This window comes from Triticum aestivum, chromosome 4B (genome assembly GCF_018294505.1).
Source record: "Triticum aestivum cultivar Chinese Spring chromosome 4B, IWGSC CS RefSeq v2.1, whole genome shotgun sequence".
Taxonomy (NCBI): Eukaryota; Viridiplantae; Streptophyta; class Magnoliopsida; order Poales; family Poaceae; genus Triticum; species Triticum aestivum.
Genome location: NC_057804.1, coordinates 100,105,086 through 100,122,552, shown reverse-complemented (window position 1 = coordinate 100,122,552; position 17,467 = coordinate 100,105,086). Strand labels below are relative to the sequence as shown.

Here is a 17,467-nt window from a genome sequence, read left to right as displayed (position 1 = left end):
GGTTTTACCTCCTTTAAGAGGGCCCGAACCTAGGTAAACATTGTGTCCCATTATCCCTTGTTACCATTGATCCTTAGACATATAGCTTGGGCCCCCCTACCCGAGATCTGTCTGTTTTGACACTGATATTGGTGCTTTCATTGAGAGCTCCGCTATGTTGTCAACAGAGGAATCGATGGCTCGCCTCTTCATCAACGATGATGCTGTGTCCGAGGAGACCTTTCTCCCTAGTCAGCTCTTTGTGTTCGGCGGCTTCATGCTACGTGCCAACTCAACCGGCCACCTTGAGCAGGTCGACAGCTATGCCCCCGGTCACCAAATCAGGTTTGGAAGCCTGAACTACATTGCTGATATCCCAAGGTTAATGTGCACGTGCGGCGGGGCATGTCTGTCATTCACACGGGCGGAGGGTCATCGTCCTTCTTAATGTGGAATCCGTGGACCGGCCAGTCCACAACTTCCACTTCCTGGCCAGCCAGCCTCCTCGAGCCGCGACACAAGCAAAGCCTAGCCATCGTCGTTGCACCCCACTCGCCCACCTCCCCGCCGGCGCCATGGGCTGGCATTGGATCAGCAAAGGGATTTATGAACACGAGGCTGGCTCCTCCTCTGGTCGACGCAGCTCTAGCAAGTTCGCACTGCCCGCACCACCTTCTCCGCTTGCACCACCTGCCCCGCCAGCTTTCGAGATTGCATCGCTAGCGTCCGGGTACCGCGACAGACCGTACATCCGCGCTGATGTCTGTCGGTGTTACTGGGAGACCGCGACTCCATTGCCGTGGGGAGATGTCCACCTGCCAAACAACTCGCATCTCCCCGCCGACCGCGTGCCAATCCCTCCAGTGCCCGTCAGTGGCCGCGGCCGCCGCATGGAGATCAACCGACGCCGCGCCTACCTTCCATCGGGTCTACTGGAAGACCCCAGGTACGCCATAGATTCACCGCTTTGGGATACATGGCTCCACAATGAGCATGACTTGTAGTGGCAATCTTTTTTGCCGATGTCCTCGTAGCCCGTGCTGCCCGCGTCCTTCTCGTGCTGACAGTCCTCCCTAAACGCGGGGCCGGAGGCACGTGCGCGACATCACGCCGACGCCTTCTCCGTCCCCGTCCCCGCCACCACTACCGCCCATGACCGAGGAGGAGGAGGCCCGCCTCATTAGGCGGGTCATGGAGGACTCCATGGCCACCCATGACGAGCGACAATGGGATGGCCTGGAAACTGCGCTGCCCCTCTCTGCGGTCGGTGATATGGCCATCCCGATGCTGGACCTCGACATCACGGAGGAGGTGCAGGGCGAGGAGGTTGTGGAGGAGCCGCCCATCGCTGTGTGGAACCCTCGTCTGGTGGGCTAGCGGTGGCACTGGTTGTGCACGGCGTCAAGGATGGCCGACTTGATGGGCGTCAGCCCATGGTCAACCACATTGCGGTCACTAGAGCAGGAGCAGGAGCCATGGGAGGAGGTGGTGCATGCGCCGTCGGCGCCTCCGATCTGGCAGGGGCCACCAGCACACCTTTGGTAGCCACCTACCTATGTCGACCTCACCAATGACAATGACGAGTAGGACAGCGGCTCCTAAAAATGTCGATGGCCACCGACGACGGGCCTATTTCTAGTTTTTTATGTCTTTTGTTATGTTTTAGTTTAATTCAGACATGTGTTGAACTTGTGTATGGTTGTGTGGATGTGCATGTCTATATTTATGTTTTTCGTATTATTTTCAAGTTGATTCTATTTTTTAGGCGAAAAATTGAAGTCCACAAATCTGCAATGTTTGGGACGAGGCATGCCGGTTGGGCGCACCGATAGCCGCACGACCGCAAGTGGATGAGTGTGTCCGTTTTCCTGTATCAAATGGATGAAAAACGGACGTCTGTTTGGGGTCGTTAGTTGGAATTTCCCTTAGAGCATCTCCAGTCGCGCACCCAACAGGCCCTCCCCAGGCGTTTTTTCCATGCCGGCGCTGAAAAAACGCCCCAGTCGTACCCCCAGGACGCCGAATTCCACTGGCTCGGCCCGTTTTTGTGCCCGGCGATCGCGGGTTGAACCCGGCGCACTGGGGGGGCGCTCAGGAGCTCCGGTGCAAGGGAAAATCATTCCTGGGGCCACATTGGCAGGCGAAAAGTCAAGCCACCCATCCAGGTTCGCATCCGACCCCCCGCTCGGCCGCCACCCTGCGCCACCCTGCCGATCCCGGCGCTGTCCACCGCCCACCGCAGCTAGGTAGACCATTTCCCGCCGGGAAAAAGAAGGGGTTTCGCTGAGGCAGCCTCTTCACCGCCGACCGGACACCTTTTCCGACGTTCTGGCCGCGCAGGTGTCGGTGTCAAAACCGGCGGATCTCGGGTAGGGGGTCCCGATCTGTGCATCTAAGGCTAATGGTAACAGGAGGCAAGGGACACAATGCTTTACCCAGGTTCGGGCCCTCTCGATGGAGGTAAAACCCTACTTCCTGCTTGATTAATCTTGATGATATGAGTATTACAAGAGTTGATCTACCACGAGATCGTAGAGGCTAAACCCTAGAAGCTAGCCTATGATGATTATGATTGTTGTGATCGTCCCTATACGGACCGAACCCTCCGGTTTATATAGACACTGGAGGGGGCAAGGGTTTACACAGAGTCAGTTACAAAGAAGCAAATCTAATATCCGGATCGCCAAGCTTGTCTTCCACGCAAAGGAGAGTCCCATCTGGACACGGGACGAAGTCTTGAGTCTTGTATCTTCACGGTCCAACAGTCCAGCCAAAGTATATAGTCTGGCTGTCCGGATAGCCCCTAATCCAGGACTCCCTCAGTAGCCCCTGAACCAGGCTTCAATGATGATGAGTTCGGCGCGCAGTTTGTCTTCGGCATTGCAAGGCGGGTTCCATCTCCGAATACTCCAAAGTGACTACCGAACACTTGAATCATGTTTGGATCCGGAGCAGGAGGCAAATGGATGGCTTCCACCGTCCGGGAGAGGGATATCAAAAATCTCCGAGAGGCTGGGTACCTGGCTAAGAAAATCGGCCACCGTCTCCCACCGGCGGGACAGATCGTCCCCGCTCTGGAGCCCCACGAGAGGGTTGTGTTCCTTCCTCATTTTGTCTGTGGGATCGGGTTTCCCCTTCATCCCTTTGTTCGCAGCATCATGTATTATTACGGGATCGATTTTCATGATCTGTCCCCCAATTCTTTCCTCAACATCTCGACGTTCATCGTCGTGTGTGAGGCCTTTCTCCGTATTTCGCCCCACTTCGGTCTATGGTTGAAGATTTTCAACATGAAGCCCAAGGTGGTGAATGGTGAGAACGCTGAGTGCGGCGGCGCCATGGTGAGCAAGATGCCTAAGGTCACATGGCCAACGGGCGCCTTCAATGATTCCGTCAAGGAGTGGCAACAGCAGTGGTTCTATATCACCGAACCACGCGGTAAAAAGTGGGCCGCTGCTCCTGAATTCAGATCCGGGGCCCCACTGCGGCTCACTTCCTGGCCCGAGCAGGGCCTGAACTGGTCCTCATCCGACGAGCTGTCGGTGCTCCAAACGCGTGTCCAGAGCGTGGTTAATAAGGATGTCAAACTTGTCAACATAGTCCAGGTGATGTTAGTTCGCCTGATTCTCCCTTGCCAGCGTCGAGCCTGCACTTTGTGGGAATACGACCCAACCGAGCACCAGACCCTACGGGAGCTCTATGGATCCTCCCACAAGGACATCTGGAAGGTGCTCTTCAAGTCCGGCAAACCGTGGCCGGACTCTACCGAGAACCGCGGGTATCCGCTATCCCGTTCCGCCAGTTCGGTAAGTCATTACTGTGCTCTGTCCACCCATTTTTCAGCTGGTATGTCCCGAGGGAGACGCTTTTATCATGCTTTCTTCAATAATCCCAGGAATGGACGAAAAAGGTGGGGCGGATACACTATCCGGCCCCGCTGCCGGAGGAACCGGCAGGACCTCTTCTAACGAAGATGCTGGTCCCGGCGCCTTACGAGGCGCCGAAGAAAGAGGACTCCAAGAAGGTCAAGAAGACCCGGAGCGGCCTCCGTTGCTGCGATACTTTGGACGCAAAATCCGAAGACTCCAGTGACCATCCCTCCTCCGAAGACGAAGAGGAGGAGGAAGAAAATGAGCCCTCCACCGGGGGAGGGGAGAAAAGGATGGCTTCCTCATCTCTGGAGGCCGAATCGCCAAAGAGGGTGAAAGGTTCCCTCCTCGAGGCGTCCACCACGGTTGCCCATAGCATCCCGGAGTGGGATCCCAGGGCCCAGCCCCTGGTAAAGTCGTGAGTATACGAAATCCGAACACGCCTTTGTGCCCGAGGTCATTAGGATGTAGTAGCCTAACTGTCGCCATACTTCGTGCAACCCAGCACGGACCCACGGCGGACAGTCCTCATTGGAGGATTCGCTGAGTTCAGATGCCCTGGAGAGCGAGACACCTCCAGAGGCACCTTCCCTGAAGCCTAGGCGCGACGCCGAGGTGTCGTCTCAGCGGGACCCGGACCTGGGAAGGCATATCTTGGGCCGGATATATGGGAGCAGCGATTCCCGTGCTTGTCGATGGCGAGGGCGATCTTAGATTTGGCCCGCAGCTGGGCACAGTCCTGGAGACCTTTAAAGCTCCAGGATCTGGCGAGCAGCCACCTTTGACGGGGGGAGGCCCGCCTGCTCCACCAGCAACCTCTGTCCAAGCAGAGTTGTCGGGCGGCCTTTAAGGTATGTTTGTATAACCTTTGAAGATTGTCATAGTATGAGTAGTAGCCCCTGATGCACTGTCCGATGAAAGAGAGAGAGAGCCGGACAGGGGATCAAACTTCCACTTCACAGGAGACTTAGTGAATGACATATATCCCTCTGCTTGAAAACAGGCGTCCGTACCGACGACCGCCTCTCATAATACAGAGGTGTCCAGACTTAAGCAGAGTCTAGAACGAGCCGAAGAAGAACTTGGCCACGTGAAGAAGCAGTTGGAGGACAAGCAAGGTATGTCGAAACCTTGTCCCAAATTCAGCACGGATGAGTAGGTGTGCCTGATGGAAATATTTGTATTGTATGTTCTTTTAGGAGCTAGTGCCGAAATTGAGGCATTGAAGAAGGTTGTGGCCGAAGCCAACAAGAAGGCCACCGCAGAGCAGGCTCTTCGTGAGAAGCACGACGTCAGGGTCATTGAAGCTGAGCGAGAGCTCCAGGAGGCCGTGAAGAAAGGCGAGACCTTGGAGCAGAGTCTAACATGGAAAGAATCTGAACTCACCAGGCGCTCCAGGCTGCAGATGATGCTTGGGAAGAAGCTCGAGGTGCTCTGAAGGACATTCAAGAGGCACGAAGGGTTGCGACTGGTAAGGCTTTTTGTACTCGAAGCAATTTTTATGTAGTAATGGGAGGAACTCTAAGCGACAAACTGAATTCTTGTTTCTCCAGGGGTGTTTGCAGACCTACCGCGCAACATATCTGATGCTGCCCAGTTCTACCGATCTGAGGAGAAGAAGTCTGTGGAGAAGCATTTCTGGTCGCAGTATTTGGCACCGAACTATCCGGTGCCCTTTATCGACGAGCTGAAACAGCTAGTCGAACTGCACCAGGCGGCCGAACTAGCCATGAAGGACTTAGTTGTTCGGTTGTGGCCTGCGGAGCCAATTCCAAGCAGTTACTTCGGACTCGTGAAGCGGATTGTTGGTGCTTGTCCTCGGCTCGAAGTCATTAAGCGGTCGGTTTGTATAGAGGGTGCCCGCATGGCGTTTGCTCGTGTGAAGGTGCACTGGGGGAAGCTTGATGCTGAGAAGCTGATGACTGAGGGACCACCAGAGGGTAAGGAGCATCGCAAGCCCGAATTATACTATGAAGGTGTCCTGAAAAGAGCCCGCCTTGTGGCGGATCAGTGTACCAAAGACACTATATTTCCCTGAAGGCAGTCATGGCGTCCTTTGTAATGCGGGATAATGGCACTATTATTTATTTTTGCCTTTTATATGAACGTTTGTTCTTTCCTGTGTGATCGTTTAGTGTATATAAATCCTGAGAGTTGGCCAGTCGTCGGCTTCTGCCCCCACGTAAAAAGTACGGGGGTGTTCGGGACATACCGAAACACTCTTTATCCCATTGTTGGGTCTTTTAAGGAGGTGTTCATCACCACGAACCAGGCAATCAGACTATAGGGCTTTATCACTCTCACTTAGCCATAGGAGTTTGAGTATGGTAGGCGCAGCCCCTGGTATTCGGAAGACCATACGAGGGGCTGTAATGGCGCCTGATCAGAAGACCGATCCGTCACACTCTGCATTTATTATGGAATTGTGCGGAATAAATCTTTAAAGATTTTACAACCTCTCGAACAGCTGACCAGCTCTCGCCGTATCATGACAGTCAGTTTTCGGCTTTCTCTACTGAGGTGCTCGTCTGGAAGAACCGGGACACAATCGCAGTAGTTCTCCTAGCGCTACCTTAGCCGATAGAGCGGAACGTAAGGTACCAAAACATGGGAGCCGGGCAAACCCAACTAATGACCCAAGACATGATTCGGAGCTGATGCATATAGTGTTATAAGTTCGGGGTGCCGAGCGGCCGAAAAGGTGGCCGGACTTTACTGCCATATTATGGGTACTATGAAGCCCCTGGCATAATGGGTCATAACACGATGTACGGGTGCCGTTTATGACAAAGAAGGCGTCAATGAGGAACGATGGCCGGTGAGTGTTATTTAAGTCTACGTATTTTAGTAGAGTGACATGTCTATGCATATAAGTACGGTTTATGCTTATAAAAAGAGGTGTGCTGGCGGAACCTGTCGTGGCCGGACTGGAGGAGGCTGTGTGCGGGTCCGAAGTGTGTTCGGATTGTCTCCTTGGGTGGGGGGAGGGCTACTTATGTGTTCCCGCCTTGCTCGTCCAAGCTGATTCCATGTCGCCAGTCCTTTTTTGCGTAAAAGTCAGTTTGTAAAGGCAAATGTTCGGAGGCAGTTATATGTCACATGGGTGCCCGATCGGAGCCTGGTCGAGCCAGGGTATCATGCCGTAAAGTAGCTCAGACTCCTTAGTTGGTGTCCGGGTAGTTGGCTTCCGAATCGATATTCGATAAACGAGCACGACTTGTTGTCCCAACGGCGGTATAATTTCCACTCTAAGGGTGGAGTACGGCCTTGCCCATAATTGTGACCATGCCACGTGGATCTGGCCTAATGTTGTACCGCATTAGCCAACGCGGTTCGTCCCGATATGTTAGTTACTATATAAGGGGACGATGCCGAAGACTTACTCTTCGGCGTGGTATTTGTTTGGTGATCCGAAGACAAACTCCAGGGTGATGGGCTTGTAGAACTTAGCCTTTGCACCTAGGACGGCATCTTTTTAGAAGATGTTATTGATGGGTTTGATCCTCGAGCGGTCAATACCTATCTGGTTATAGTAAGTGCAATTAAATTGCTATGGCTGGTATTGTCCAGACGGTCGATGTGATTGATGATTGTCAGCCGTATTTTTGTACTGCGGGGGGCCTTCCTTTGACCTCGCCGTGTGTGGTGGCCTGGGCTTCTTGTTGTTTGAGATTATCTTTCATTGTGTCCGGCGGCCGACCGGACGTTTTGTTTTGAGGATCCGGCATTCTCTATTGGTATGCTTGGCCGCCGCTCTAGGGGTGCCATGAATTTGACATGGTTGGTCGAGTATGCTGCTCGGGCTGTATGGACCTGAGCTGTTCTGTTTCCGCTGACCAGACTGGGGGTCGCGGAACTCGGCACCAACTTCCTTGTCTTGACCATCGTCATTATTTTTGTGACGCTTATGTCTGCTTCGTCGAGGTTTATGGATGTTGCCTCGCATTTCCTGCATATTGCCCCGGACCGTGGTATATTGGTGTTGGGGTGTGGGCTTTGGGACCTCCTTCTCAGGTTGAGGTAGCGAATTGTGCTTTCTGTACACCTTGGTGTGGCGGTCGAGTCCGTACTCCTTGGTTTCCAGGACCTTGGTCCATTTGTCCGTGAGCAAATCTTGGTCAGTTTTGAGCTGCTGTTGCTTCTTTATCAGGCTTTTCATCGTGGCCATAAGCCGTCGCTTAAAGCGAACTTGCTCTACGGGATCCTCAGGCACGCCGAATTTGTCGTTGCCGAGGCTCACCTCATCTTCGGAGGGGGGCACATAGTTGTCCTCCTCCCAGTATCCATCCATCGCATGTACGGCCTGCTCAAAGGCAGGCTGATCGGGATTGTATTCATCTTCGGCACCATCCGGATTGTTTTTGACTCCTGTGCCGGTATTGTTGTGGCGGGGCTTGGGACGGCGTTCATACTTTGCCTTCTTCCTTGAGGGGTTATCCTCCATTGCCTCATCGCCATTGGTTTCTTTCGGAGTGTCCACCATATCATATGAGGAGGTGGATGTCCACCGCCCCGTGGGTGGTGGTTCCTATTCTTCTCCTACATCGTCGTCCACACCGTCGATGTCTTCAGAGTCAAAATCAAGCACGTCGGTCAAATCATCGACCATGGCTATGAAGTGGGTGGTGGGTGGGCAACGAATTCCTTCGTTGCCCGATTCCCACTCGAGCCGGACATAGTTCGGCCAAGAGTCTTCTGATAAGGAGAGAGACCTTAACGAGTTTAGCATATCGCCAAAGGGCGAGTGCTGGAAGATATCCACAGCGGTGAACTCCATTACCGGAGCCCAACCAGATTCTGTGGGCTCGGGGGTGCGTGGACTGGAGCCTGCAGCTGGACACGAGTCCGGGGGTCCGGTGTCACCGGCTTCCTTGGGGGTGGAGCCGGTGCTCGGCTCTACCGCTGATGAGCGTGTGGCCTCCGGGGCGGGGTCTATCCACCCGTCCTCGGACGACGCAATCTGCCCCGAATTTAGGTCCGGGGATCCTGCAGGTGCGATACCCCGAGTATTGTCAGACACCAGGTCTAAGACGTGCTCATCGTGACTATTTTGGCGCTCCTAGCATAGGCCCGAATCCATCGAAGGTCCAGTCTCCGCGGATATCGGCCGTGTAGCTCAAGTTTCCAAACCTGACTTGATGGCCGGGGCGTAGCTGTCGATCTGCTCCAGATGGCCAAGTGAATTAGCCCGTAGTGTGAAGCCACCGAATACGAAGATCTGTCCGGGGGGGAAAGTCTCAGCCTGGACCGTGTTGTTGTTAATGATTGAAGGAGCCATCGAGCCTTGCAGCGACGACACAGAGGAACTCCCAATGAAAGCACCAATGTCGGTGTCAAAACCGGCGGATCTCGGGTAGGGGTCCCGATCTGTGCATCTAAGGCTAATGGTAACAGGAGGCAAGGGACACAATGTTTTACCCAGGTTCGGGCCCTCTCGATGGAGGTAAAACCCTACTTCCTGCTTGATTGATCTTGATGATATGAGTATTACAAGAGTTGATCTACCACGAGATCGTAGAGGCTAAACCCTAGAAGCTAGCCTATGATGATTATGATTGCTGTGATCGTCCCTATACGGACCGAACCCTCCGGTTTATATAGACACCGGAGGGGGCTAGGGTTTACACAGAGTCGGTTACAAAGAAGGAAATCTAATATCCAGATCGCCAAGCTTGTCTTCCACACAAAGGAGAGTCCCATCCGGACACGGGACGAAGTCTTGAGTCTTGTATCTTCACGGTCCAACAGTCCGGCCAAAGTATATAGTCCGGCTGTCCGGATACCCCCTAATCTAGGACTCCCTCAGCAGGGCATGTACACTGGCGGGCTTGCGCCCACCTCACCTGCAAGGTGTTCGGTGAATTGTCCGGCCCGACGATGGACTTCAAAGATGAGGAGGCGCTCGCAGCGTTGCTGGAGGAGGAAGCCGAAGCCGACGTCCGAGAGCAGGAGCATCTCATGGTGCTCGCCGCCCTCGCCGGCCTGCTCGCGAGCATTGAAAAGCCGCAACGAGGTGGCTCGGCGCTTGGGCGGGTGAAAGCAAAGAACCGGCATCGTCTGGAAGGCTACTGCATGCTCTACTCGGACTACTTCGCTGATGCTCCATTGCACGGTGAGAAAACATTTCGGCGCCGTTAGCCGAATGCTTTTCCTCAAGATTGTGAATTCCATCCGGGAGTTCGACAACTACTTCAAGTGTAAGATGGATTGCACCAGCACACTTGGATTTACCTCGATCCAGAAGTGCACAACAACTATGAGGATGCTTGCATACGGAGCTCCCGGTGATCCACTCGACGACTATGGGCGCATGGCCGAGTCCACCACCATTGAGTGTTTCTACAAGTTCTGCAGGGCAGTGGTGGCAGTGTTTGGACCGCAGTACTTGCGAACACCCAATGCGGAAGACACTGCTCGGATCCTAGCGTAGAATGAAGCAAGAGGATTTCCTGGGATGCTTGGAAGCATCGACTGCATGCATTGGAAATGGAAGAACTGTCCATTTGCTTGGCAGGGGTTGTACAAAGGCGCCCAAAGCGGTTGCAGTGTGGTACTTGAGGCAGTGGCCACACAGGACCTCTGGATTTGACACTCTTTCTTTGGGATGCCAAGAACTCACAATGACATCCACGTCCTGCAGTGCTCCCCAGTCTTTGCCAGGCTTGTTGAAGGTCATTCTCCTCCGGTGAACTTCGAGGTCAATGGGCGGCAGTACAACAAGGGGTACTATCTAGCTGATGGCATCTATCCGAGATGGTCGACATTTGTGAAGACCATCTCAAACCCTATGCCAGAGGCAAGAACGTCTGGTTTGCGAAGGTTCAGGAGGCTTGCAGGAAGGATGTCGAGCGGGCATTTGGTGTGCTCCAATCTCGATTTGCTGTTGTCCGGTTTCCTGCTCTGACCTGGTCGAAAGATCAAATGTGGGAGGTCATGACTTGTTGTGTCATCTTGCACAACATGATCATTGAGAGCGAGCAGGAAGAGCCAGTGTTTGACACTGAACCATATTACAAGCAGGGTCCTCTTGCCCAAGTTGATCACCAGCTACCGGCAAACTGGACTGACTACCTCAATATGCGTCAGGAGATCCAAGACCCACAGGTGCATCAAGAACTGCAACACGATCTGGTGGAGCACCTATGGTGGCTCAAGGGCAAGGCCGGGAATGACATGTGATGAAGTTTGAGTTTTTATTTGTTAAACTATATATTTGTATTGAACTATTTGCTGAACTATTTGACTTATGTGATGAAACACGTCGAAACACGCTGAACCATGCCGAACTATGTGATGAACTAATTGATTTCTATTTGTATGCGAAAATTCACGCCGAAACACGCCGAATATGAACCGATTCACGCAGATATCGGCCCGTTTTTGACATAATTAGGCTGAACATTTGGCCGAAAACGACATCTGGGAGCGAACTGGGGGGCGACGGCTGGGTGCCGAACCGCCCCAGCGCCGAGTTTACCGCTGGCTCACCCCCAGACCGCTCTTTTTCGGCGCCCTGGTGGCCGAACGGCTGGATATGCTCTTACCCCTAAGCACCAGTGCGATGTACAAACTTTGCTGTTGAGCGTGGAGACAGCAGACGTGTAGACCTGCTACTGGCCACTTGGTCGGTGATGCCTTGTCAGACTCGCAGCGGGTGGTGCGTCGGCCCTTGCGTGCAGCATCCGGCGTGGAGCTGACGCCTCATCCTGTCATCCATGTGCGCTCTCCCGCCGGTCGTCACCGCCTAATCCTGTTTTTGGCTTCCCTGCCTGCCACAACTGTTAACAATCACAAGGAGAATTATCATAAAAAGGAATCAACTAGCGCATCATATCAAAAAAGAAAAAAGAAAAATCAAGGAAGCACCACTCTAGCAACATAAAGGAAATCATGCAATGATTCAATTACCTCCTACTCCATGTTCTCCATGATCATATGTCGTATCCAATACATTACCATCAATCCTTGTCTAGCTAGTAATATTAAATATGTGGAGAGATGCATGATTGGACCCAAAAAAGGAAGCCAAACTTGGTATTCTGTTGTTTGGTTTAACGCTAGATGTAGCTAGCAGCCAGAGGATTAAGAAATACCAATGCGAAATGACCATCGTATCATCATATCCTAGCGTCACCAAAGAACTAATCGCCCCCAAAAACAAGCTGATGTAAATCTGACGTGATCAGAAGTACTAAATCAGACTGTCAAAACAATACATCTGTTGTCCTTGAGAGGTCACAGTGCCAAATATTGTCATAGTTCATAGTATTATATATTTTTGTGATGAGATCATCATTCTTTGATGAACTGCGCTTTTCACAAACCAAATCATATTTGCACATTAAACCAAGTAATTTACTTGGGAACAAAAAATAAATAAAAATAACTCGGCAACAACAGCGTTTATGATTCAGAAGCTGTAGGTTTTGCGCATGGATGCTGCCTCGTGGCTTTTGTCTTGTCTCTGTTCCGTTAATGATTTGATAGTGAAACATGATCCATTTTCTTGGTGGGACGAAAAGAATTAAAAAGAGCTAGGAAATACGGGAGGTGATCGCAGAAACAAGTGGCTGGAGGAACTTTACACTTCAGCACAAGATAAAATAAGATGTTTTCACAGAAAAACATATAAAATGGATAAAACCGCTTCGTTTTCTTTAAAGAAGCAGAGTCAGCAAAGAAAACGATGGTCTCTTTTGCCCCGGAGGAAACAGAGCAACCCGACGAGGCATCCATGGCAGCCTCGCCCTCCCTCTAGATAGATGCATGGGGTGCCCCCGCGCCGTGCGGGCGTGTCGGTCGGCGTGTGTTGCGGCCGTGGCGATCTGCCTCCTCCCGGTCCTATTGCCGCTGCTGCTCGTCTGGCTGCCGCTTCTCTCCTTCGCCGTCGCCGTCGTCCGGTTCCGCCGCCGGCGGAGGAGAATGATGATGACTAGGGGTGGCTGCTGCTTTCACGGCGGTGATCGATCGCCTGCGCCAGAAAGTGAGCCGGATGGCCACCGGGTGGCGCGGCTGCACAAGTACCTCGAGGACCAGATGGAGCTAGTGGAGGAGGAGGCCGGGGACGCCATGGCGGCCGTGCTTGCCAGAAATCCATGGGCAGCGTAAGGAAAGAAACCCGTGCTTTCTTGCCGGAAACTTTCCCCCCTTTTTGCTCGACTTTTCTGGCTCCGGCAGATGTTGCTCGCGAGGTTAGTAGCAAGGTGCCGAGAGCGTCTTCTCCTGAGTAGTTGTGGTCAGGAGGGTTGTTGGATTGATATGTTAGTTGGAATGGTTGGAGTTCTGGTTGATTTTATCTCAGCACATGTATCTTCCACTTATGATTTTTTGAGTTAGCGAGTCCGTCTACTGTCTCCTCGGTATTTCTCCTCTCAACTCTCACAGATGAGACCATACAAATGAACAAGTTGAGCAAGAAAGGCTGTGCTTTTGGTCGTGCTTAATCCCCGTCACCGATCTTGCTCCCGGTCGACAGAATTACTGCATCCTCATGAGTGCAATGCCGCGGCGGTGAACTAGGGGTGTGTTTGGTTTTGTGAATGAAGTGGGACATTTCACTGGAATGGATCCGTTCTTAGCTCGCGTTTGGTTGGAGATATTTGATGGAATGGAGCGGTGTTAGAGCAACTCTAGCAGACCCCGCATCCGGCGCAAACCTGCATAATTCCGGTGATTATACAGACTCGGCCCATTTTTCTGGCTAGACCAGAGCCCGCATCGGTGTCCGGCCCGTAAATTTTTTGCCGCAGCCCGCAAACGCAAACCCCGAACCACTATAACTGCGGGTTTGCGGGGCAGATGCGGGTCGAAACCCTATCCTCCCGCCGCCGCGTTCCCCTCCAATTCCCCACCGCGCCGCTCGATTTCTCGCCGCCGGCGAGCCTTGAACCACCATGGCCGACTTGGGGGATGAGGCGGAGCGCCGCCGCCGCGCCAGATCTGACGTCGCGCGCAAGCGGGGGGCGCGTCGGTGGCTCAACCAGGGTGCCCGGCCACCGCCGGCATTCGACCGACGCGAGCTCGATGAGTTCGAGCTCGAGCGCGCCCGTCGCCGCCGCGCCTCATCCGGCCACTGGTCCGCGGGGAGCTCATCCGTGGGCGCATCGAGCTCGCGGCTCGTTCCGCTGAAGAGGGAGCCGGAGGAGGCCGTGCCCGATGCGCCGCCGCGCCGAGGCGTCATCGGACCCGAGGACTACCTCCCACCGGGGCAGGAGGAGCTCCTCGAGCGGTCGGCGAGGGAGCTGCAGGAGATGGAAGAGCGCATCCGGCGCGAGCTCGAGTACGAGCGGCTCTTCCTCGATTCGGGCCTCACGGCATCGCAGGCGCAGGCATCGAAGGAGGCCAACCTGCGCGTGATGAAGGAGGAGCAGGCGAAGCTCTTCGTCGACCTCGGCTCCGACTCCTCCGACTCCGACTGATCGCTGCCGCTGGGCAGCTACCGCAGGAGCTCCGCTGAGCTCAATTTTGTTGCAATGATGCGGTAGCGTAGGCCCTGTCTAGCATATCTAACCTCTATGTATGTATGTGGCGTGTATGAACTTATTATGCGAAGAAGAACCATGTATGCGAGCGAGCTCCGGCGAGCTGTTGCTTAAAATTTCTCGCGTGAAACAACTTTTTTTAAAATTTAGGGGTTTGTTTGCGGTTTCTAGTCTGCTGCCGCAAATTTTGGCCTGCATAACCGCCCCGTGCGACCTGCAAACACATTTTACGGGTCGGCAGAATGTGGGGTCTGCTAGAGTTGCTCTTAGAGCATCTACTACAGCCCGACCCTTTAAAACACCCCTCAAACGTCTGGGTGGACGGTCTAGTCAATGACCGGTCAAGAAAATTGCGATCCAGACGGACACCTCAGGCCCGGGCTAACCAACACACCTCATATCCAATCCAAATCTAGGGTGAATATGAGGCGGCCTAGACGTGTTCACCACGTCAGTCCCGATAGCCCGACCCCATCATAAATTGCACCAAATCAACCCCCGACCTACCTATTTCATTTGCTCTCTCCTTTCTTCTTCCTCCTTCGCGTCGGACATCTCGTAGCTCCGCCGTCGTTCCGTTAGCACCGCCAGCATAGGCACTGATGTCCCCCCATCCGTGGCGCTGCCACGGATATCGTTGTCGGCCCGAACGCCACAGCGGTACGTCTGACAACTTTCGGGCTGCATCTTGGCCTCTATGTGTTCGACATATTGTCCGACCAGGTTTTCTGTAATTTATTTGTAGGGAAAACGATGAATGCTTCGCCGGAAGAGGCATATGGACCAACGGAGCTTGATAAAATGACTGAAAATGAGTTATTCAATTCATCAGATTCGGACTAAGAAGTTGATATGATCATGCTCATGAGCATGCAAGAGGAAAAGAACCGGTAGGTGAAGCATATTCTCAACTTTAAGGGCTCAATCAAAGGAGGAAGAGTTATTAATCGAGATAGGGTCTCTGGAGCACGACTGTTGTACAAGGACTGCTTTGCTCCGGACCCAACTTTCCCAGATGATCCATGGTTTCATTGTCGTTTTCGTATGCGCAAACCATTGTTTTTCACGTTTTGGAGGGAGTGGAGGCACATGATGACTACTTCAAGCTCACTAAGGATTGTTGCAACCAACTTTATTTCTCTGCTAAGAAGAAATGCACAACTACTCTGAGGATGCTTGCACTTGGTACTGCCGCCGATGTCGTTGGAAAGAACACATGCCTGAAGACTACAGATGTTTGGACAGAGTATCTAAGAGAACCAAATGTTCAGGACATGGAAAAGTTGTTAGCTATTGGAGAGGCGAGAGCTTTTCCAGGTATGCTCAGATCAATTGATTGCATGCATTGACAAAAGAACTACGCCAAAGGTTTGCAATGTACAAAGGCCACCACCATACTGGAAGCATTGGCATCACATGACTTATGGATTTGACATGCTTTCTTTGTAATGCGGGTTCTCACAACGACATCAATGTGCTTCAATGGTCTCCCATTTTCAGGAGGCTTTGTAATGGGGAATCACTGCCGTGCAACTACACTATCGACGGCTGTAACTACAACATGGGATACTATCTTGCTGATGGCATCTATCCTCAGTGGGCAGCGTTTGTGAAGACCATATCCCAACCACAAGGCAACAAACAAAGCCACTTTGTAACAATACAGGAAGTGGCTAGGAAGGATGTGGAGAGGGCATTCGGAGTTCTTCAAACTCGTTAGAGAATTGTTCGTGAGCTGCAATGATGTGGGAATCAGAAGCTTTGTGGCAGCTGATGACATGTTATGTTATTTTGCACAATATGATTGTCGATGATGGGGGTGATGGGGTAGCCCAAACCAATGATTTTGAAGCGCCTGAAGAATAAGTCCAAATCCCGGAAAATCAAGATGAACCAGCTTATGAACTTTCTGCAAACGCATCAGAATCTTCGAGATCATCATGTGCACACGCACGTACTTAGTGATATGTGGAGCATATGTTGACCCCACAATGGAAACAAAAGAGCTAATGTTTGTGCACTTAATATAAATTTTATGTAAGAACAATGTATTTTTGCTACCAACATTATTATTTACATCTGAGAATGGCGTGTATGATGGACGTTGATACGTATCCAACATATCTATAACTTTTTATTGCTCCATGCTATTATAGTATCAATCTTGGATGTTTTATATGCAACTATATCTCTTTTTTTGGACTAACCTACTAACTTAATGCCAAGTGTCAGTTGCTATTTTTTGTCAGTTTTTTGTTTTCCAGGAAATCGGTACCAAACGAAATCTAAATGGCACGAAACTTTTTGATGATTTTTTTGGGACAAAAGAGATCCTAGAAGCTTCGGGAGGAGACTAGACGAGAAACAAGGAGACGGCAAGGCATTTGGGGGCGCCTAGGGGGGTAGGCGAATGCTAGTTCCTTGTGGGCCCGTCGTGGCTCCGTCTGACGTAATTTCACCTTTATAAATTATCTAAAATCGGGAAAACAACAGAGAGCTACTCAAAATAATTTTCTGTCGCCGCAAGTTTCTTTTCTTTGGAGATCCCATTTGGATACCTTTTCCGGTACTCTACCGGAGGGGGAATCGATCCTGAAGGGTGTACCTTATACCTGTCAACTGAGCCATCTACCTTTTTCTTAATTCTATAGACCCACTTACAATCAATAATATTTTTACCTCCTTGTTCAGGTACAAGATGGCATGTCTTGTTTCTCATAAGCGCAGAGTAGTCTACATCCATTGCGCTTTTCCATCTTGGATCGTCCAGTGCAGTTTCCAATTTTGTTGGCTCCCGTACAATACACAACATGCCATACGGTATAGTGCCATCAGTTCGACTTTCAGATTTCTTACACCTTTTTGTGGTCCAGTCATGACACGAGAGGTCACAACAGATTGCAGTTGCACATGGCATGTGGTTTCCTATGGAGGAGATGGTGCAGGCGATCCAGCTACAGAAGATCCTATAGAAGTGCTCAATCCACTTTTCACAGTTGATCCAGAGCAAGACCTGGTGGCCTGTGGTGCGGCCGAAATTGTAGCCACCTCTGATTTGGCAACCATAGAAAATCTAGAGCCACCCCGCACATGTGTCACTATCATTGGCACCAACCCACATGTGGGACGTTGTCCAAT

The 17,467-nt window shown here is 52.0% G+C and overlaps 1 protein-coding gene across 1 annotated transcript; it reads left to right on the top strand.

Moving 5' to 3' along the window:
* Positions 1-12,415: 12,415 nt before the first annotated feature.
* On the top strand, positions 12,416-13,183 carry LOC123094552 (uncharacterized). Its single transcript, XM_044516529.1, has one exon. It carries the CDS (start codon positions 12,615-12,617, stop codon positions 12,954-12,956), a length of 342 nt encoding a protein of 113 aa, XP_044372464.1. The 5' UTR covers positions 12,416-12,614; the 3' UTR covers positions 12,957-13,183.
* Positions 13,184-17,467: the final 4,284 nt, after the last annotated feature.

What these genes read in the sequence shown, in the direction of transcription:
- LOC123094552 (XM_044516529.1), top strand. Translation starts at nt 12,615, where the DNA reads ATGGGGTGCCCCCGCGCCGTGCGGGCGTGTCGGTCGGCGTGTGTTGCG.